Genomic DNA, 22,611 nt, shown 5'->3' with positions numbered 1-22,611 from the left:
TGTTAGGGGTTAAAATTGAGATGGGTAATAAAATTGTATTGCTATGTAACATATATGCTCCTAATGAATCTAAGAGTAACTTTGTTGATAAATTGAGAAAAAAGATCAAAGAACAAGTCTATGATGAGTTATTGATTATGGGAGACTTTAATGGGGTGTTGGATGAATTGAAGGATAAGTCTACGGGAACCCTTAAGACAAAACAAAAGATCACAGGGGGATTACCAGTGAGATTTAGAGATCTAAAAGAGGATCTAGGTCTACAGGATATATGGAGGTTCCAACATGGAAATGAAAGAGATTTTACATTTTTCTCGAGTAGGCATAAAACATGGACACGTATTGATATGATTTGGGGATCCAAAACGATACTAAATAAAGTCACCAAATCCCAAATTCTACCAATGTTAAATTCAGATCATGCCCCATTATTAATAACAATACGGGAAGAAGAGGAAGGACAAAGAACATTCAGATGGAGACTTAATGACAATATATTAAAAGGCCCCAAAGAACAGGAAAAAAACAAAAATTTACTACAAGAATTCTTCCAGTTCAACACAGAAAAAGATACATCAATAAATATAATTTGGGATGCCAGCAAAGCATACATAAGAGGCCACTTAATTGAACAGGGAGCAAGATTAAAAAAACTAAGAAATATGGAACAACACAGATTAGAAAAAGAGATAATAAACTGGGAAACACAAGCAAAAAAGAACCCACAAGATAAGAAGGTACACCACCAACTGGAATTACTAAGAAAACAAATGAATACATTTCAGATAGAGGAAATAGAAAAGAAACTCAAATTTGTCAGACAGGATAAATTCGAAAACGCCAATAAGGTGGGAAAGTGGCTGGCACGAAAAGTGGCAATTAAAAAACAAGCCAGACATATAGCAAAAATTGAAGACCAAGGGAAACATTACTACAAGACCGGAGAAATAATTAAACAATTCGAGAAATACTACAAGACACTTTATGAAAAAGACAATATTTCAAAAGAAAAGATAACGGAATACTTAGGAAAGATGAAGATTGAGAGATTATCAGAAGAGCAGAGAGAAAGGCTAAATAACAAAATCACACAGGAAGAAATAAAGAAAGCAATAAAGAAGATGTCGATAAATAAGGCCCCAGGACCAGACGGCCTTACGGCAAAATACTACAAGACATTCCAAGACATTCTTATAATACCGATACAGAAAGTGATGAATAAAGCTATGGAAGAAGCAACCATCCCAGAATCGTGGAAAGAAGCCGTAATAACCATTATACACAAAGACAATACAGATGGTACTCAGCTAAAAAACTATAGGCCAATTTCACTGACTAATGTCGATTACAAAATATTTTCCAGCATATTGGCGGACAGATTGAAAGAGCTACTAAGGACAAGAATAGAAGATGACCAAGTCGGATTCCTCCCGAAACGCCAGTTAAGAGACAACTTGAGAATGCTAATGAACATCAGCGAATATTATGAAAAAAACACCCATAAAGAGGTCGCCATGATGTTTCTTGACGCGGAAAAGGCGTTTGATAGGGTAAGCTGGAGTTTCATCAAGGCGACGCTAAAAGAAATGGACATAGGCTACCAATACACAAATGCAATAAAATCAATATATTCAAAACAAACAGCAAAGATTGCAATAAATGGTCAAATTTCCAATAACATACCAATACAGAAAGGAACTAGACAGGGCTATCCATTGTCTCCGCTATTATTTATCTTGGCCTTGGAAATATTATTAATCAACATAAGGGAAAATAATGATCTATCAGGACTAAAGATAAAGAACTACTCATATAAAATTCGGGCCTATGCAGATGACATGGTCTGCATTGTGGAAAATCCCATAGATAGAATAAATAAATGGCTGATGGAAATCGAAAAATTTGGGGAGGTTGCGGGCCTAAAAATAAATAAAGATAAAACACAAATCATCACTAAGAATATGAATAAGAAGAAGCAGGAAGAACTAGAGAAAACAGCAGGAATGAAAGTAGTTGACAAGACAAAGTACCTGGGAATAATATTTACAGCTAAGAACACACAGCTGATAAAGAATAATTATGAAAAAAGATGGGCAGAAATTAAAACAAAAATGAAGAAGTGGGAACATCTAAACCTATCATTGCTTGGGAGAATATCAGTTGTTAAGATGAATATACTACCAGAAGTCCTGTTCTTATTCCAAACCCTTCCAATAGTAAGATCAAAAACAATGATAAAAAAATGGCACAAAGACATAGGAAAGTTTATATGGCAGGGAAAAAAAATAGGATAAGCTTTGTTAATCTAACGGACGACAGAAATAGAGGGGGACTTGCTCTGCCCAACCTTCAACTCTATTATGAGTCGGCTGCCTTGGACTGGATAAAAGAATGGACAACACTGGAGAAGAAGAAATTACTAACCCTGGAAGGGTTTGATTTAGCCCAGGGTTGGCATGGATATCTTTGGAGGGGCAGGGCAGAAAAGGAGAGAAACTTTAAGAACCATGTGATAAGATCTGGATTAATCCAAGTATGGAATAGGTACAAGGATAGATTATATATAAGAACACCACTATGGTTCTCACCCAATGAGGCCAACCATATTAAAGAAATACCCCGAGATAAATGGCTAATATACAAACAACTACTGAAAATAAACACACAGGGAGCGACACTTAAGTCACTGGAAGAATTAAGGATACTGGATCCAACTATTTCATGGTATCATTACTTCCAAATTAGGGAAAACTTCAACATAGATAAAAAATAGGCTTTGAAATAAAGGAGGGATTCTGGGACAAGATGATAAAAATAGACACAAAAAGGATAAGTAGGATTTACAAACAACTACTAATATGGAATACGGAAACAGAACAGGTAAAAAGCAACATGGTGCAGTGGGCTAGAGATGTAGAGAGACCAATATCCATGGCAGAGTGGGAGAAAATATGGCGGAAAAAGCTGAAGTACTCGTATGCAGCAGAAATAAAGGAAAACTGGTACAAGTTATTCTATAGATGGCACTTAACACCAGAAGTATTAGCAAAGATCAACAAAGGAAAAACAGGAGAAAAATGTTGGAAATGCGGGGAAAAAACGGGGAATTTCATCCACATGTGGTGGAAGTGCAAGAAAGTTAAAGAATACTGGCGCCGAATAGGAAAACAAATAGAGACCATCTTACAGACAAAAATTAAATTAAAACCAGAGACCTTCTTATTAGGTATAACAGACAGTAAGATGGAGGAAAATGTAGATAAACTTTTCTTTTACATGACAACAGCGGCAAGAACAATTCTGGCCAGAGTATGGAAAACGAAAGAGATACCCACCAAGGAACAATGGCAACTGAAAGTCATGGATATTCTAAATATGGATAGGCTCACTGAAAGATTGGCACAAAACGATAAGAACTACCAAAAAACGGACTGGACAAAATTTATAGATTATATCAAAAAAGAAAATAAAGAGATCCATATTAGTGACTTTTAAGAGATTCTCAAAGGTAAATTCAAAAAGAAAACGGAGACTCAAAAAGATAAGAAAGAAAGGAAGAGAGAAAAGAAAACAACCAAATGAAAGAAAAGAAAAATATAGATATTTATAGAGAATATCAAAATCAACAAGTATAAAAGAGAGGTTATGCAACTTTGGGGGGATCTGGAAGTCTATATGTGTTACTGTTGTTTCATGTTTCATGTTTTTTGTCTGTCTGAAGGTGAGGGTGGTCAGGGCTTGTCGGATTATTTAATGTATTCCTTCTTGTATGTCGGTTTGTTGGGGTTTTTTTTTTTTCCCTCCCTCTTTTTCTTCTGTCTGGATACACTGTATACTGTTTAATGTTCCTTAGATGTTTGTAATTGTCTCTTTTTTAAAAGAAATATCAATAAAAAACTATTTTTTAAAAAAAGAACTTCTGTTTGGAAGAAGAGAAACTAAAAAGGAATAATGTGTCCAGTTAAAAACAATAGACTTGTAGCTGGAATTTTTAAAAAGCTTCCAGCGTGTCACCTTCTGCTTGGATCTGTTATTTGGCCGGCTCTGTTCCATATGCCAAATTAAAAGCAGTTCCTTTACTTGTCATAATTCCATAGCTGTGGAAATACTGAGCATTGAAATGATACTTTTTTGATATTATGTAAAGGCAAACTGCTTTTTTTACCATTGGTAATAATGAAATAATTAAAAATATAAATAATATTAATTTAAGAGACAAATTACTGGGAAAGATTCCCTCTAAAAAAACTCAGCCTCTCCAGATTTGACAATAATGTGCTTACAAAAGGTGATGACTGGAAAAATTGGATGTGAGGGAAGAGTTTTGCCACTCAAAATGAGGCCAGGAAGCCTTTTTCTTCATTCTGTTTTGCCTTTTTGATGTAATCCAAGAGATTAAATTAGTTGGCTGGCTACATGTTCTTTGGTTGGCAATTGGCATTAAAGAGGATTGCCTTGAAACTTGATTTACAAAATAAGTTCCTACCATGATTTCCAATCAGATAGATTAGACCACCACAACACAGAGAAAGAATCGAGACACCTGGTGTAAGGAAAAGAATGGAATGTGCAAGCCCACAACATGATTCCATAAAGATTGCTAATGCACAATATAGGCACCTGAATTGTGCCTATATTGTGCAACTTCCTTTTTTTGTTGCTTTATGGTGGGTTGTTTCTTTTGGGAGAGTGGTAAGGAGATGCTTTCTCTCCTAATGATAGGATCTAATATACTATTTCCTCAAATTTAGTCAAGTCCTGTTCATTATATTGTCTAAGATCTTGTAGTGGTAACTACTCATGTAGCAATTCATAACAAAAGCAGCATTACATTTTGTGTTCATGCAGACAGGCAGTGACAACCAAAAAATAGGATCCCAGCCCAAAGCTGCCTGTTTCTTGCATTCCTAATTTCCCATGGAAACAATCTGCTGGGGAGTGTGGGGAGACAGTCACCAGTGACATGGGATAGGCAGTTGTCAAGCCATCGCTCCCATAGTGTGCTGCCTCTGTAGATCTCCACTTCTGGAGTCAGCATTTGAGAAATGTTTGTCTTACCACAGATGACATTCTCCTTCTGCCACCACTGCCTTTTTCTTCCTTTATACCAGTGCAGTTTCCCCCTTCTGCCACCTTTGACTGTTTCATTAGCAGAACAGAACTGGCAGAGATGTGGTGATCTCAGACATTCTCCTTTTCTTGAAATTCTTAAACTTACAGAAAAGAACGAAGTCATTTTAATAGGCTGACAGATGAAGATGAGTCATATAGAAGTCTCGCTTGGGAGAGTATTGTTGTATAGAGATGATAGTGCTCACTAGGTGGTTTTACCCATGTGCCTGATATCTTCAATTAAATAAATTTGTCTTTTTTCCCCTCTGCAGAATTTGTTACAAGAACTGAAACATCTAAAAATTAAAGTTGAAGAGCTGGAAAACGAAAGGACTCAGTATGAATGGAAATTGAAAGCAACTAAAGTAAGCAACACAACCCTGTTTCACATATTATGTAGATAAAATCTCTTCTGATATACTCAGGAGAGAAAGGGAGGGAGATACCTGTGAGTTCACCGTGCTGGTGCTCACTACAATCGTTTCTCTCAAACCTGCCATCGCTTTGCAATCATGGGGAACATTTTTGTTAATTTATTCATTTTTTTCTGCTAAAAAGAAGCATCTGTTTTACTAACTTGAGAAAAAGCATTCTTGCTATATTGGTATCACCTCTGCAACTAATGTTAAGACACAGTTCTACTTAGAAGGAAATAAGTTTTTACTTAAGAGAAATGGAAGTTTATATTTCTAGTTTAGTGTGGTGCTAAAAATAATTTGGCAGTGACTGGGCAGGTTCTAACATGCACTTGAAAAATTTGTCCATAGTTAATGCTTGTATGTTTACATCTTTTTGGTAAGAGACAGAAATGAACAGAAAACTAATATTGTTCTATTGTTTCAGGCTGAAATAGCACAACTTCAGGAACAATTAGCACTAAAAGACTCAGAAATTGAACGACTACAGAGTCAAATCTCGAGGACATCATCAAATAATGAAATTGCAGAAAGAGGTAATAATGAAGGGATACATAAATAGCAACATTGCTTATTAAAATATGCAGGTCATTTCTGTTGACCCCATTCTTCCCCATTTTGTGCACCATATTTTTCAGTCATATAAACAGCCACTGCTTACTGTTTCCATGTAAAGTTCTTTAAAACATTCCTAAATTTAGTCACAACAAAGGTTTGTCCCTATATTCTGATTTGATTATCTGTCAGTGGTCATTCTGAAGTATGTACTCATAGTTTAGAACAGGGGTGATACAAACGAAAGTGAGAAATCTAGCCCTGGGGAGAGAAATTCACTCCTGAAAGAGTTGTCATAGGGAAAAGGTGTCTCCACTGAAGCTTTATCACCAATCCCTGTTTCCACAGGAAGCAAAAATTTTAAAAAGCCAATTCTCACAGGGACAGAAAGTGAGGTGAAGTCTTCTGAACAAGGGCACGGACATCAAAACAAACACCATGAGTGTTAACCCTTCCCTATGCTATCCAAAGCTAATATGTGTGTATATAATGTTAATACATGTGTGTATACATGTGTGTGTATATATATGGACATAGACTGGAGTTACACTTAAAAATGTACCTGTTCCGACTTACAAACAAATTCAGTTTAGAAACAAACCTACAGAAGTTATCTTGTTCATAACTAGGGGACTACCTGTACTTCCAAAAAGGTAAAAACTTACTTGTTGGTGGATTAGTCAAAGATGTCTTGACACACACTAGGAATTATGTCGCTTTTGATAGTAGACATTAATTTTAGTTATTTGTTCTGTATGTGCATGGTTGGTATAATAACGTGTTTGTGTATTACTAGAATATACTGTTCTTCTAACATGTTGGACATTGTAACAACCACAATTCTTGCTGAAGTCCACTGAAGTCTTTGTAGTTTGTTCCAAGTGGTTTCACAATCAAATGCTTTAAGTGCCCTAGTTTGTAATCCTAAACATCCAACCAGTTAAATTTTCTGTGACATGCCCTGCTCATTGATAGTATAAATCATAATCATAACTACTACTGCTATAATAATAATAATAATAATAATAATAATAATAATACTTTAATTTTACAACCCACCACCTTCTCCCCAAAGGGACTCAGGGCAGCTTACATGGGGACCAAGCCCAACATACAACAACATTTACTATCTAAAACACAGTTAAAAACATAACATATAATATAAACGATCTAATTAAAACAATTGAAAATGGCAAAATATAACAACATCGTAAAAGTGTATCAAACTAACCTCAACAACCAGTAACCAGGAATATGGTGGCATACAATAAATCCTACTGATCTCAACATAGACAACCTCTGAGTAAAAAAAACACCTAGGGCAGCTCTGTAATGCTACCATCCAACGCACATTAAGGAATAAACATACATTGGGTTGCATTGTTAGTGAAACTAAATGAACTTAGTAGTGTTCACATAACAAAAAAAGTCTCTTTTCTTGACAACTTTTGAAAGCTGATAAGAATTCAGCAGTAATACCAAGGTATATCTGTTATTCTTGAATGCATAATCTAATGAAATTGCATCTAATATCTGTGTTTTTTTCCTGCATACTTTATTTGAATTTCTCCATTTCCTATCGTAGAGGAAGTGTATAGGAGAAGGCTAAAAGAAAAACGTAAGCCTCAAGATTTCACTTCATTACCTCTCACACAAAAAATTATAGCTAAAGTGCACTTTTGCAGCAGTAATCATTCAATGTGCCTCTACATTTGGCTGACAAAATTATAACACACAGGATGGATATCTTACTGCTTACAGCAAACAGACAGTTATTAGAATTACACAATCAAGGATGCATGTTAACAAAAACAGGCTTTTAAACCTCCTGTGTCAAGGTTGACAGGCTGCAGTACATTTCAGATTTGAAATATAATCCAGTTCTATATAGTGGTATGTAAAGAATGTAGATATTTGGGGTATTTTTTTCCTTTTTAAAAGGAATGTTTATTCTGAAATATGACTAGTTGACGTTTTTCATTTCTTTCATGAGAAAGGAGAGAGAGAAAACCACTTAATATTTGGGAAGGAAACCTAATCTCTTGACATAGGTCATTTCAAAGTCTGCAAGTGATAATGAAAATGTAATCCAAATTCTAAAAACCTAACATGTACTTTTGCCTTTTCTCATTTAAATCTGTCTGGTTGCTTGTGCATTGCTTGCTGTGCTGTGCTGCTTTGTTTTATGTTTTTTTTTTTGGGGGGGGGGGGGCTATGCAAGATCATATCAAAGTGTAATTAAAATATATAATCCACAAATTATTCCACTCATTCCTAAAATTCTATTTTACTTTGATAAACTGAGTTGAATGGTAATTAATATTTTGCTTTCTTTTAGGAAAAAAAACCCCTGAATATTTTGACTACTAATAATTTTGGGTGCACATATTATTTTGCTATTTTTTCCTTGTGTGTCACCTTGCCATCTTTGCAAATTCCTTTGGAATATGAACAAGTTGATTCACCAATTATTATTTTTAAGTCTGGGATTTACGTAAAATGTGTAGGTAATGTGTATTGCTTGCACAATTACTGTAATCAAACCATTTTCTGAGTCTACTGTCATCTCTGCCTTTTTTCCTCAAGCTATTTAGATGAATTAGTGCCTAGTGGTTTCAGACAAAGTTATTCTCTCCAGCTGACATATACAAAACTTAACGGACATACCCACTACAACACCTGATTTTAAGACAAGCACCTATCCCTAAGTTACAAATGAGCTTCAGTACACAATGGAAAATCAGCCACACGTTTACTAACGGATACATAGGTTTTGTGTATGATCAGGAAGTGGACCCAGATACAAACAAAATGAAACACCTTTTTGAAATGTTGTACAAGTATGCTCCTACTCACACACATTCCTTTCCTCTCCTTCCCAATATACTCCGTATCTGCTCCCACAGCTGTGCATTGTGACTTTAAAACAGATTTTGGGGGCTCATGCAGGCTGGAGGGAGAGGAAATTCATTCTACAAAGGAAATCAATTCCGCTGAAATATACATTTGATTTTACCTATAGAATGTTCCCTTGTTTGTTCTAGTTTAAATAGAGATGTATATGATAAAGAGAAACAAAATCAGAAGTATACTCATTAATATTTATTTGTATTTTAAGTATTACCTTATAACATCTAATGATTTCCAAAGTTTCTAGAGAGTAATATTAATATTTCACTTTAAATAGTGAGATATAGGAAATGTGTTTTGGTTTTTTGGAGAGGGTAGTAGATAATGTCTTGATTTTGAAACCAGCCTTTTAGACCCCATCTGCACTTGCCATTTAGGATGATTTGAGATCAGATCAGCCTGCGGGTAGCTACAAAACATATGTGGACTGATCCAGATTAACATGTGGAAAGCCACTTAATGCGGCTGTACCTCAGTTTACAAATAACTCTAGAAAGCCCTGCACTGGGATTCAGACATTCCCTGTGATCTAGTAGTGCAGATACCTACAGCTGGTTCCTATGCAGAACTAGCTATGGGTGTCCCAATAGCATTCCTGTGTTTCATGGGCTCAGGCAGCCCAGGGACACAAGATGGTTGTCCTGCCCTCTTTCTCCCTGTTTCTGCCATCTACAAGAGCAACATAGGTATGTTGCTCGTGTAGATGGCAGAAACAGGGAAAAAGATGGTTCTGTGCCATGTGAGACAGCTCAGGGTGCCCCTGGCAAGCCACTACACCACAATGCTGGCCTGTTTTAGACCACATTATTTGTCATCATAGAACTGTCTTTAGTTCAGTGGTTCCCAACCTTTTTTTGACCAGGGACCACTTTGACCAGGGACTACTTGAACCAGGACCACTTGACCAAAGACCATTTTGACCAAGGACCACTCTCTAACATTAGTACCAAAAGGGGCAGGGCTGGTTAGCTCTGCAGAAAGGAACAGAAATAAATAAATAAATAAGGAGGAAGGAGGTTCACGGACCGGATTTTTGTTCTCGTACACCACTGCTGGGCCGTAGCTCGCAGGTTGAGATCCAATGCTTTAGTTAGTTATTTCTTTACCATTTTGCTTTTCTCCGATTATGGGGTCCCAATATCTCTTTTTTGTGGGAAAACCTTAAGAATATTTCATTTAATTTCTCTAAAACATCTTAACCTTTTCACAGCTTTTATTGTCAATTTGTGATACAATTTTTATTTTGTGTTTCCTGGTTACCATGAGTGAGATACATATTTCTAAATTAAAATTTAAAAAACACTGTCTGCAGTGGCAGACAGTCGTCTGATGATAATTTGTTATTATAAACACAATCTGCTTGATGTAGGGGACTAGAAAGAAGTTATTCACTATAGGAGGAATCACTATCATATTTGTTGGCTACAGTTTTGTTATTCCTTACGTGAAAACTCAACAGGAACCAGAAGCCAATGGCTTGGGAACTGACACCAGTCCATGAACCATGGTCCACCTCTGATCACATGGATTGCCTGTCACTGAAGCAGTTACCACTTCTAGTAATCTAAATAAAGGAAGAGATAGTCAGTGTATTCACTGTTCTTGGTCCATTTTATTTCTTGTCCTCTGAAGATTACCATAAGTATGCCTGCTTTGAAACAATGGCATATGAAAATGTTTTCTGAAACCTTTTGTTTAGATCAAGAGGTACAACGTTTGAAAGTGGGAATGGAATCATTACTAGCTGCAAATGAAGAAAAGGTAAGGAAACAGTAAAGGGCATTGCAAATGGTATCTGGTATCCTGTTCAATATTTACAGTGTTGAGAGCTGAATTTGCAACCTTGTTAATTTTGCAATTCACTTTTACAACTGTGTACCATTGCCACCACCTCAAATGTCCCCTCCTCAAAACCCACCTTAGATATCAGGCTGCCGCTACTTGTCCTTTCAGTCACTGCTCAACACACCATAGCTGACTGGTAGGAGGGGGACATGCAGGTCATCCTTGTTGGTGCAGCTGCTCAATGTCTACAGTGGGCTTTAAAGAATTGAATCAGTAGACTAATTATAGCTACGTCATCCCTTCTGTCTTGTTTACAACTGCAAGCAGCTTGCTTCCTGATGATATTGAGAGAGGGACTATAAATAGGGACAAACAACATCAATCCTCTATTTTCTCCACTTTTTCACCTGTTTTCAGTTGCCATGGATTTGATTAAAGATTTGAAGTGACTAATAATCACAAAATCAGTATAAAAATGAAAAATCATTTTTCAGGCAGGGACATCTAATCACCTTTCAAGAAGAGTTTGCTCCGGGCACAGTCAGCCCATTGTATGCTAATCAAGGTGGTCAGTTGAAAGATTCACACCTAGCCCAACTTACAAAAGCCTTTTGTCTCACCCTGGTCATTCCACAGATATATAAACCCCTTTTTTCCCAGCTCCAGCAGACCTCACCTCTGAGGAAGCTTGCCATAGATGCAGGCGAAACGTCAGGAGAAATGCCTCTAGAACATGGCCATATAGCCCGAAAAAAACCACAAGAACTGAGTGATTCCGGCCATGAAAGCCTTTGACAATACATATTTCGTCTCTTTGTATTGTGTCGAATACGTCTGAAGATTCCAGCTGCCCCCTTATAATGAGAAAGACTGAATGTGAATAAAATAAAATACTAGAAGAAAAGAGGCATTAAAAAAAGAAGTTTGTGGTTTGCAAGATTTGGTTATTTTTTTGCCCAGCATGAAGAAATCATAATTATCCGGCTTCATAATCTGGCTCTCCCATTATTAGTATAACTAGTTTATTAGGCTACACACCCTGATATCGTAAAGTTTCCTGTGACTCACATCTTCTTGTCACACCTATTTTCATGAAGGAAGTGCCATGGTGAGAACTTAATCACAGAACCATATTGACCCCTCTCAATTTTCAGTTACTGGAAATGACATAAAGCAGGTGATGTCCAGTGAGAAGGGGAGGAAATGACAGCTTAGTTCTGCCAAACAAGGTGCCCATACTCAAGCTGGATCTCGCCCTAGGAATGTTTCCTATCTCAGAGAAAATGTGTGTGCAAACTACCCATCCCCCAATAAACATGTCTTGGGGAAATTGTATCATTCATTTTTTTCATTTCATTTTTTATCAATTTTCATGCTTCTGTAGCAGTCGCATAACATTTTAAGGCAACTGCAGGGAAGAGAATGAGTATCATTTTACTGTAACAGATTACTGTTTCTGTTTCCAAAATATTGTTACCACAATGTTGCAAGTCTTATGTTATGTTTTTGTACAGAAGAGGGTCCTATGTACACATCTTTCCAAGAAATAGAGGAAAATGTTAGGCTCACAAAGCCACAAACAATTCCAAACCCAATATAGAACTAACTATATAGAATTGTCAAATCTCAGGCTGCCCTTGATCAACATTTTTGGTGGGTTCATCTCTGGGCAACAGGAAAGGACTGAATATAGATATCCAGTTCAGCTATGCAGCAGCAGTTTGCTACAGTTTGCAGGGTTTAATTAATATTTTGCTACAACATACAAAGATTATCTGCAAGGTGGTTATATGTTTGTTTAGCAAGTTTTCTCCCAGTTATTGTGATGCTAGGGCTCACCTTCCACTTTGTTCTTTATCTACCTTATGACTAGAAGGAAGCAGGTTAGATGAAAAGTTTCTAATCTCATCTCACTAAATCAGTGAGAAGAAATAACATCATTTTATTTAAGCCATGATCTGGAAACAGCTGCTTTAGATAATATTTCTGTCTTAATTTTCAAACAAAATATAATCCAACTCTGTGTTTGAATGACAAGCTGTGAACAGCGGGCTGGTACTCAATGACATCACTAGAGCTCTCCCCAAACCTCAGATTTGTGGGGAGCATAAGGCAAACCTATCATAGGGTTTACTGGAACTGAGAATGTGTGACTTGTCCAAAGTCACTCTGTTGCTTTACATGGGTGTGGTGATAATGTCGTCATCATCAGTACAGGCAACAAAAGATTGATTAGCAGCATCGAGTCCACAAATATATATATTGGGTTTGGGGGGGGGGGGGGATTGTTGTGTCAGGAGCAACTTCTGAAACTGAAAGTTGCTTCTGCTGTGAGAGAATTGGCCGTCTGCAAGGACTTTGCCCAGGGGACGCCCGGATGTCTTTGATGTTTTACCATCTTTGTGGGAGGCTTCTCTCATGTCCTCGCATGAGGAGCTGGAGCTGATAGAGGGAGCTCATCCGAGCTCTCCCTGGATTAAAACCTGCAACCTGTCGGTCCTCAGTCCTGCCGGCACAGGGGTTTAACCCACTGTGTCACCAGTGGTGGGGGTGCATAATCTTTCACATAGCATCTCCACAACCTCAGCGAGTAGAAAAAGTCTCATTGGCATTATGTCATCCCCAACAAATAAAAAGATTTGATATTTTGGAACTATATGTCAGTTTCATTTATTTTCTCTTTGTTTCATTTAGGATCGTCGGATAGAAGAGTTAACTGTTTTGCTGAGCCAGTACCGAAGGGTGAAAGAGATCATGATAGCAGTACAAGGTATAATTAATGGATAGTACACTGCATGGAAGTTCACTTCCGAAGTCTTGTGACCTACATTTATGTGTCATTGTATTCCATACCCAAAGGAGTGTCCCTGAAGTGAAGCAGATATATAATGTCCACTAAAAGGTGATTAAAGTTACAGGTAGATCAATTCTGCATTCAGATTTTGTTGAAAATCCCTGGCCACTCCGTAACCCTTCAGCCAAGCAAGATATGGGGTGTGGGGCTGTAGGAACCCTTTTTCAGAGGAATTTTGAATTGCTGTCTTCCTCCTTGTTCTTGACTTTATCCAACTCAACCATGGCTTGATACAGCTGGCTGTATAAGAAAACTTATGGGATTCCTCTGAAAGTTTTGCCAATGGATGAATAGTATTCTTTCCTGCAAGGACAAATCTGTAGCTTCCACTGACAAAGGCAGGGCAGATGCATGTATCATCTACGGAAGTGATTTCCTATTTGTGTTTATGACTTGAATCAGACTGATAGCACTACCTTTTTGGCCAATTTCTCCATGTTTTGCTCCCTGGTTGTTGGGCATGAAAATGCAATGTTTAGAGCTTGTAATTCACCAGTATAAAAAAAAATTGCTGGTCATCTGGAATTATTTGCTTGTGAACGTGGCTAAGTTGTTATAAATGCAGAACCTTAGTTTGCAGTCAAATAGCCGTAAATCCAGGTACTTGCTGAAATGTTGTGCAGCTCTTTGAACTTCAGGTTCCTGTTATGCAGTGCTTTTTGTGTGCAACAGGTTTTGCCAACAGTTGCTCATTACTGAAGGTGTGGATGGCTTGTGGCCCTCCAGATGATGTTAGAATGTGGTTCTCACCAGCACAAATCAGCTTCGAAATAAAGCTTCTGATGGTGCAGTGGGTTAGACCCTTGTGCCAGCAGGACTTCTCACCGAAAGGTTGGCGGTTTGAATGATGAGCTCCCACCTGTCAACTCCAGCTTCTCATGTGGGGACATGAGAGAAGCCTCCCACAGGATGGTAAAACATCTGGGCGTCCCCTGGACAATGTCCTTGCAGACGGCCAATTCTCTCACACCAGAAGCAACTTGCAGTTTCTCATGTTGCTCCTGACATGAAAAAAAGGCATAGAAATGATGAGAGTTGCAGGCCTATATAGGGAGGGCCTATAAAGGACAGTGTAGTACACTTTTAAAATCCTATTTCACCTGGGTTAGTAAGTTCGATGAGATTCCTAAATACATTCTATTTGTTATTAAGCAACATGCACGCAGCAGGGCATGGATTAGACACCATGTCTGCATTGGCCATATTGCCAAGCAGCAAAACAATGGCTTGATTCATCGTAAAGCAATTTCTTGTGTGCCTAGGTGGGTAATGTTGCAGGCATTTTGTGATTTCATGGGATTCATGGGACCTCCTTATACCAGGAGACACCCAAAGTGGCCAGTTACTGGTCAAAGAACATTTAATGTAATGCCAGGTTTTTAAACTTTGTGTTGTTTCTTTTTTCAAATACATTACAGCTGTATCCTTGATTCGCTCCTGATACGATAAATATGGGATTCTAAAAAACCATTAGAGAGAATTAATTTATTTCCCACTACTGAAGCATATCTCAGACTGTTTATCCTTATTTGGTCATGCAACTTTCTGTCACTTTGAAGAAGACGTAATAAAGTTATTAGAGTTGGATTTTTAAAAAGAAAAGAAAATGTGCCTCCTTTAGCATTTTTCCATGCCTGACTAGACAGCTGCATAAAATATTATACTTCCTGTCTGCATTTAGGATAAAGCAGCCAAGAAGAGAAGTGAACACACAGAAAGGCAATTTTTAAAGTTGTCTTCAAAGATGGAGGCCAGGACAGCGTCCTTTGAACTCTGTGTTCGATACATACATACACACATCAGAATTATTTAAATCCCAAGAGACGCTCTCCCTTTATCAATTCCGTATGGGAGTGATGAGATAAATGGATTTACAAGGCTAATTTTTACTCTTTCAACCCTGATTTTAAAAAAAACACACACAGTCCCCACTTGATATGACTAAGTAGCTTTTAGGTGTATAAACACAGCTTTTGCTAAAGATGGGACTGTTTCCTAAGATGATAAAAATTGGAAGCTGAGAAACTATTTCAAACTATCAGCTTTCCTATCATGTGATATTAATTAAGACCAACCTAACCCTCCTTTACATCTTCTTAATAATAGGTCTAGCATGAAAATAATATTAAATTGCTATCCTTTTTTCAGACTACACAAAAGATATATGAAAAGCTGGAAGTAATTTTCCTGTTTTGTAACCTAATCCCACATTTCTCAGAGCATAATATGTCAAATTCATGGTATTAGGCAATATTTTGTTCCACACATTTATATTTTCCAGTGACATCATGTAAGTTTAAAGAGCACACTTGACACAAAATGCGTTGTGACCTAGTTTACTATAATTAACTACAGAACATTTGGCTTATATATATATAGAGAGAGAGAGAGAGAAAGAAATCTGTCTTTATAGAACAATATGGAAAATAATTTGAGCAGTTCTTTCATCTTCACAAATAGTACAGAGTTCCCCTAGAATTTAGAGGGATTTAGGGCTGTGATTTGCAGACATAGACATTCTATTGCATTTACTTTATGGAGCTACATCAGTTGTGTTGCAAAGGATGATTAAAATTGTTGACTTGTTTTACATGAATTGGTTCTTAATATGCTTAAGATTATGCTTCATTTTTGTGTATCAGAAATCTTTTAACCACTCTCAGTTCTAAATTATTTTCTATCATTTTTGGAGATATACCTTCTATAGTTTGTGAAGTTGGAATGTGTACTATACACGGCATCTCCCCACGGAACAAGTTGCTTTAATGATCAGCAAGAGACATAAGTACTTAATGATTACATAACATAGTTACTTTACTTCATGTGTTGCATCCTTTCTACATTTCAAGAAATTTCAAATATGAATGGCTTGATTTTACTTGAGGTTAAATATGTTCATGACTATAGTGACATTTTCTTTTTTTTAAAAAACCTAGCATTTCACCCACACAGAGATTTAAACTGTTTATTCCTTTCAGGAACATCGGAAAGAGTTTTATCTGTTAGCAGTGATGATGATCTTGAGGCAACTTTAAGAAAATGGAGTCCAATTAATAAGGCGCAAATGGAAAACTTTAAACCAGAGGTTGGTTGGTTGATTTTTCCTTTCCTCCATTTTTTACACAGATTGTTGTGGCGTTTGTTTTCAGTATATTTAAATCTTTTTGCACAGGTATTTCCATGGGAAATGACCCCATCTACACTGTTTCCACCACCACAGAAAGTACTGGAAATCAGGCAAGATCTTGTACCACATTTTTCTTTATAAATCACTGTTATTTTGATTATGCATTCAAACTCAGTTGAAAAGGCCAGAACATTTCAGATTTTGTTCTTGTTCTTTCAATCCAAACATGTGTTAATTCTTTACAAATATTTTCTATCAGAAACTTTTTATTTCTGCACCACAGGTCAGTTTATTTTAACTTGGTATAAAATTGCAAAAAACAGAAGCAAATTCTGTAACGGTATTTTGTATCACCTTAGAGAATGAGAGAACAAAGTTGGTAGCATAGGCTTTCATAGACTTGAGCCTCCTGAATGAATTTCATGTTGTTGCAAAATTTTGTTTGACCAGATGCAATGAAACATAGTGGGATAGTTTGGGAATGTGTCTTACAAATGTTCTCTAAATGCCTGTCTGTTGTTTATCATAACTATTAACAGTGGAAGCTCTCCAGTTTCTGAAAATAAATTTTCAACAAATGGAGAAAGCCTGGAATTCCAAAATAGGTAAGAACAATATATTTGGACACTTCTAGTCAAAGTATGCAAGGTAATTTCAAATAATACCTGTTTTTCTTGCAAAATATGTGACCGCTGACCCAGTTCAAAGGGACCAACCTGTTCTAATGCACCAAAACTATCCTACTTTATTTAGGCTATGCTACTCCCTATTATTTAGGCTATGCCAGCCACATGACCTCGGAGGTGTCTACGGACAATGCCGGCTCTTCGGCTTAGAAATGGATATGAGCACCAACCTCCAGAGTCAGACATGACTGGACTTAATGTCAGGGGAAAACCTTTACCTTTACCTTACTCAGTTGAACTGAAAGAGGCTTTTCCCCAAAGGATGTCAATAGTTAGACCATAATTGCTTGTGCTCATGGGTGATTGGTCTTCTTTTTGTCTTTTTTCCATTGCCACACAGTGACCCTTTCCACTCAGGTACACCAGATTGCTGCTGAGTGGATTGTGGCATTGCTTTCTTTTACTGATACATACACGTTTCATTGACCTTTTGAACTGCTTTTTGGAGTTTAACTTCATTTGTATTTATTTTATGTTTTATCGGTTGAAGGTCATTTCTTAGTTGAAAGACAGCACAAATCAATGTAGTACTGACTATTTAGTACAGGCCTGGACATCTTTTAGGAATTGCCAACTGTATCCACCCTCACCATGGACCATACAGGCTGTCCCTGCCCTGCCCTGCCCTGCCATTTCAGCCTCTCAGTGCAATTAGCCATTTTACACCATACAACTCCTCCCACCTGTTTTCTACCTATGGGAGTCTTTTTTTTCAGACTGGGAGATATCACTGACTTGAAAGAAAGGGCCAATAAGACCTTCTAGTGGTGTCTTGGGGGACAGGGATAAAAAGTGTTTTAGGAAGGAAGGAGTCAGTCAAGAAAAGACATCTGCAAAGATGGTCTTGGGTTTCATTTGGTTTTCACACCCCTAGTTTAGTAGAACATAGTAGTTAATTGCATTCTCCACTTTGGTTTAACTTCCAGTTGGAAAATCAGTCTAGCAGCTTTACTACTGTAAAATCTCTATACATATTCCATTACATCTAGAAATGCCATGCTTGCTGACCCATGAGCATGCAACATTATAATACCAGTGATGCTCCTACTTGGTTTGCTGATCACTAATATATGGTTTAGTAAATATTATGCACATACATACCTTTTAAATGCGATGAGGCACAATTGCAACACTTATGCTGGTAGGAACTGTACTCCATCCAAACCTTAAGATTGGTGCTGATGTGATAGTGACAGAAAAACTGTGAAATGTCAGTTTGCGGTTACTTCTAGTTCAGGAATGTTAGGGTCTTGTAATTTGTTTGTTGTTTGTGACTCTGTGTGTTTCATGTTGCTTGAACTCTTTCATGTAAATTATTGTCTTTCTCCTTTTAAGGGTGCCACATAAAAAAATATCAAGTAGTCTAGAAGACTTGCAAAGTGAATCCTTGGAAAAGGTTTGCTAAATACCTTGTTTTTATTTAAGATATATGCAGGTGACTTAATGTATAGTGCAGCATACTGAATTTTTTTTATTGCTGAGTAATTCTGATTTTATTTGATCTTTGTGATTAAAATAAAATAATATAAATAATTATTTATATAATTAGGAAATGGGAATAGCAAACCCAAAAATATTTCGATGTGGTTCCAGCAAACTAACCAATGTAAGGTGTTCTCTCCAATATACCCTTGTAATGCAAGTCAGAATTTTGAGTTGTTTTGTACACATTAATTCCATTTGAAGGTGTCTTATGAGTGTAATAACATCCAGAAGCTCTGTGGTTAACTTCAAAATGCCTTATGTTGTGGTATTGTCAGTGGCCAATGAATGAAGGACTAACTTCTGTAGTTATTCTATAATTCAAAGGTCTATTTTCTCCTTGTTGCTATAGAAAATACAGTTCTTCTCCTGTTGTGCACAAGACAGAAATGTAGATGGCCATCAACAATCTCGGGGGTTACAAGCACAAGGGCCCCCAATGAAAGTGAAAAATCACAAATAAAGACATTGCTGGGTGTTTTCTTTTTATCTGAGAGAACATCTCTCTAGGAATATCTAGTTTCTCCAGCATGACGCTATGTTAACCTTCTGCTAAAAGCTAACTATAGAATCGTATTGGAAGACCTAGAAATTCCTAGAGAAGACCCCTTAAATCAAATCCATGAATAACCAAATTTGCAAAAGTCAAAAACTCAAATGTGGAGAGACATTTTTTACCAGCATTTCAGCTCAACTCTGCTTTGCTTATCTATCCTACATAAACGCATTTGAAAAAGTGGATGAACTTAAATTTAAGGTGGAACAGAGGACCCGCAAGATTTCCATTCATTGGGCATTATCATCTCCATTTATATGTGGAATACAGCATATGTGATCTAAATGGAATAAAGTATGTTCTTCATCCCTCAAATTCAGAGGGATCTATGCATGTGGTACACTTTGCATAGACAAACTATCCAAATGTTATATCCATTTCATGGAAGTGAAGTCAAGTTTAGTGGGATTTTGCTCATCTCTCATGCACATTTGGCAAACGTGAGTAACCCAACATAATGCAGTTTGCCACGTGGTCAGTTATTATAGCAAGTGGTTAAACATCTGTTCTGTCTCAGAATTTGGATTCATTTCCTTGGATCCAGAACACAACCTATAGAAGTCACTGGCACAAATTCTGTTGATTTCAATAGAAGCTGAATTTAGCTATATTTAAAAATTGGAAAGGGACAGGAGATGCACACCAATGTCTATGTGGCATGGGATTGTATATTAAGGAGAAAATAAACCTATTGTTTTTTTCCAAAACATCTTTAGAAATCAAACTAAAAATGTTACTACTATATGTTTACACTAACATGTGTTTGTTACTTTCTCTCCTTTACACTTTGAAATTGTCCTCTCTGCAACTTCCTAGCATGTAGATGTGAAACCAATAGAACGTGATGTAGAGAAAGAGGTATATTAACTCCATTTTAACATTTACATTCTAAAAATCATTTTTATCGTATCGTTCTTTTTTGTCCCTTTTGTCACTTTTAATGTATATTTATGCATATTTGTGAGCTGATGCTTTGAGCAAACTTGTTAAGGTTTCAATTTTAGCTTTGTTATAGTAGTTATTGTAATAAATTGAGAAGTTTAAAGAAAATTTCCCTTGGGTTAAAGAGATTGGAGAAGGATGAAGGTACATCAAATACCTATATGTCTAAAGATTGAGATATTATAGCATACTTTTTGAATCAGTAGAAGAGCTGGAAGTAAACATTGGTGCCTTGTCAACTGCCCAACATTTCCCTATTCCTCCAAAGAGCGTAACTGACTAGGTACTACAAATAAATGGACATATAGGTGGAAGTGGTAATTATAAGTCATGTGGCATTTTCCTTCCAGACTGAATATGAAGTGATAAGTTGAAGAAGAAGAAAGAAATAATGCGGTGCATGTTGTTGTGGCGTGCTTTTTTCACATCAGTGCTATTTGCCATTGTATTCATCATTCTAGATCAGTGGTTGTCAACCTGTGGGTCTCCAGATGTTTTACCTACAACTCCCAAAATCTCAGTCAGTTTACCTGATGTTTGGATTTCTGGGAGTTGTAGGCCAAAACATCTGGCGACCCACAGGTTGGCAACCACTGTTCTAGATTTTACCATGGTTCATTCCTACTCATGTACATTATTCAGATCTTTGCCTCAGAATGAGGCCTTGCCCACAGGTCTTTGTGTTTTACTTGTGGTGGTCCTTCTCAAATGCCACAATAATTTCTGTCACTCTGAAGTCAATAGACCTTCTTGTTTTTTCCCTGGATACCATGAACCACAGGAGCATACTGCTGGTGTTAGTCCCGCCATGATAAATTATGTATTGCCCATATACTGATTTCTCAATGAAGATAAGGTTTTGTCTCCTGCTCCTAATTGCAATGCATTCAATTCACTACAGAAAATAATGTTATGTTCTGTTTTTTAAATCCACACAGAATAAGCCACAGGTGAAAGGCAGCAAGTACCAAACTTTGCCGGGGAAACTATTTCGACAAGCACACAATGGTGATAATGGGCTATGCAACACACCTGGTTCCCCCAATACATGTCGTGTGAATGGGAATGAGGACAACGGCATGCAGAGCCTGAGTATGTAGTACAATGAAAACAATACTTGTCAATATTTTTTTTTATTAAAAAAAACATGCTTTGGTGTGATATACAGCCTAGGCTGCAATTGTTTCCATGTGTATGTAATAATACCACCAGTGAGTCAAAAGGTAGAAATCCTACTAGGTTTTCATCTTAGCTACTAAAAGGTGGAAAGTGGGTTTCTTATTTTTCTGGAGTCTGGGGCTGTTGACTGTTTGGCCATGTTCATGGTGACTCCCTGCTGCCATAAGTTGAGTCAGTCATTTGAGTGCTGGCTGCCATGTACATGAATTAGTCTGCCTTTGCAAAGTCTGGAACTGGTCAGTTGCAGAAGTGCTAGAATTCCATATGACCAAGGCTCTGTGTGCATGAGTGCCTTTATACTTGGTGGCAATGTTTTGCTGTCATAACAAGCTAGATGCTGCCATGCCAAGAAGGCACTGCAAAAGGGCTTGTTGCAAGCAGACAGATTTTCAATAAGCTCAATTAATTTGTCTGCAAAGGTGTTGCTCTGCTGGGTTTTGCTGCTGCATTGCTTTACTAGCTAGAATCTACTGCTTCTTTCCGTTATACTCTTGAACACAGTGTCAGGATAATGAGCTCATAGATTATCATTATCCTGAATGATTCAAATTGTGCAGGCTATAGGTTTCCATAGTGACATTCCTTAAAGAACTAGGCTATATCCTCATGAGGCAATATCTCTGCTGCTTAGTTACAGTGTTGAGGAATCCCTTTAAGGCTAAACACTTATTATTATTATTATTACTATTATTCATGTCAGGAGTGACTTGAGAAACTGCATGTCGCTTCTGGTGTGAGAGAATTGACAGTCTGCAAGGACATTGCCCAGGGAGATGCCTGGATGTTTGATGTTTTTACCATCCTGTGGGAGAGTTCTCTTATATCCCCACATGGGGAGCTGGAGCTGACAGAGGGAGCTCATCCACGCTCTCCCCGGATTCAAACTTCCAACTTGTCAGTCTTCAGTCCTGCCAGCACAAGGGTTTAACCCATTGCACCACCGGGAGCTCCTACCTATTGAAATAATAAATACACATTTCAAACCAAAGCTTCCTAAACTCTCTTTA

At 37.2% G+C, this 22,611-nt stretch overlaps 1 protein-coding gene across 12 annotated transcripts in view; it reads left to right on the top strand.

Moving 5' to 3' along the window:
* Positions 1–22,611, top strand: part of PPFIBP2 (PPFIA binding protein 2) — a 150,199-nt gene that overhangs the window by 105,433 nt on the left and 22,155 nt on the right. For 9 of the 12 annotated variants that reach the window (XM_067462673.1, XM_067462677.1, XM_060766642.2 and 6 more), the window contains 11 exons: positions 5,385–5,477; positions 5,956–6,064; positions 7,669–7,701; positions 10,693–10,754; positions 13,473–13,548; positions 16,611–16,717; positions 16,805–16,869; positions 17,299–17,364; positions 18,781–18,841; positions 20,300–20,341; positions 21,364–21,517. In XM_067462673.1, coding sequence (XP_067318774.1) covers positions 5,385–5,477; positions 5,956–6,064; positions 7,669–7,701; positions 10,693–10,754; positions 13,473–13,548; positions 16,611–16,717; positions 16,805–16,869; positions 17,299–17,364; positions 18,781–18,841; positions 20,300–20,341; positions 21,364–21,517 — 868 coding nt within the window. The remainder of the gene's footprint in view (positions 1–5,384; positions 5,478–5,955; positions 6,065–7,668; positions 7,702–10,692; positions 10,755–13,472; positions 13,549–16,610; positions 16,718–16,804; positions 16,870–17,298; positions 17,365–18,780; positions 18,842–20,299; positions 20,342–21,363; positions 21,518–22,611) is intronic. The other 3 variants (XM_067462676.1, XM_067462679.1, XM_067462678.1) reach the window with 2 other exon arrangements.

Source organism: Anolis sagrei, chromosome 1 (genome assembly GCF_037176765.1).
Source record: "Anolis sagrei isolate rAnoSag1 chromosome 1, rAnoSag1.mat, whole genome shotgun sequence".
Lineage (NCBI taxonomy): Eukaryota > Metazoa > Chordata > Lepidosauria > Squamata > Dactyloidae > Anolis > Anolis sagrei.
The sequence above is the reverse complement of the archived record's forward strand: the minus strand, read 5'-3'. Positions and strand labels throughout refer to the sequence as shown.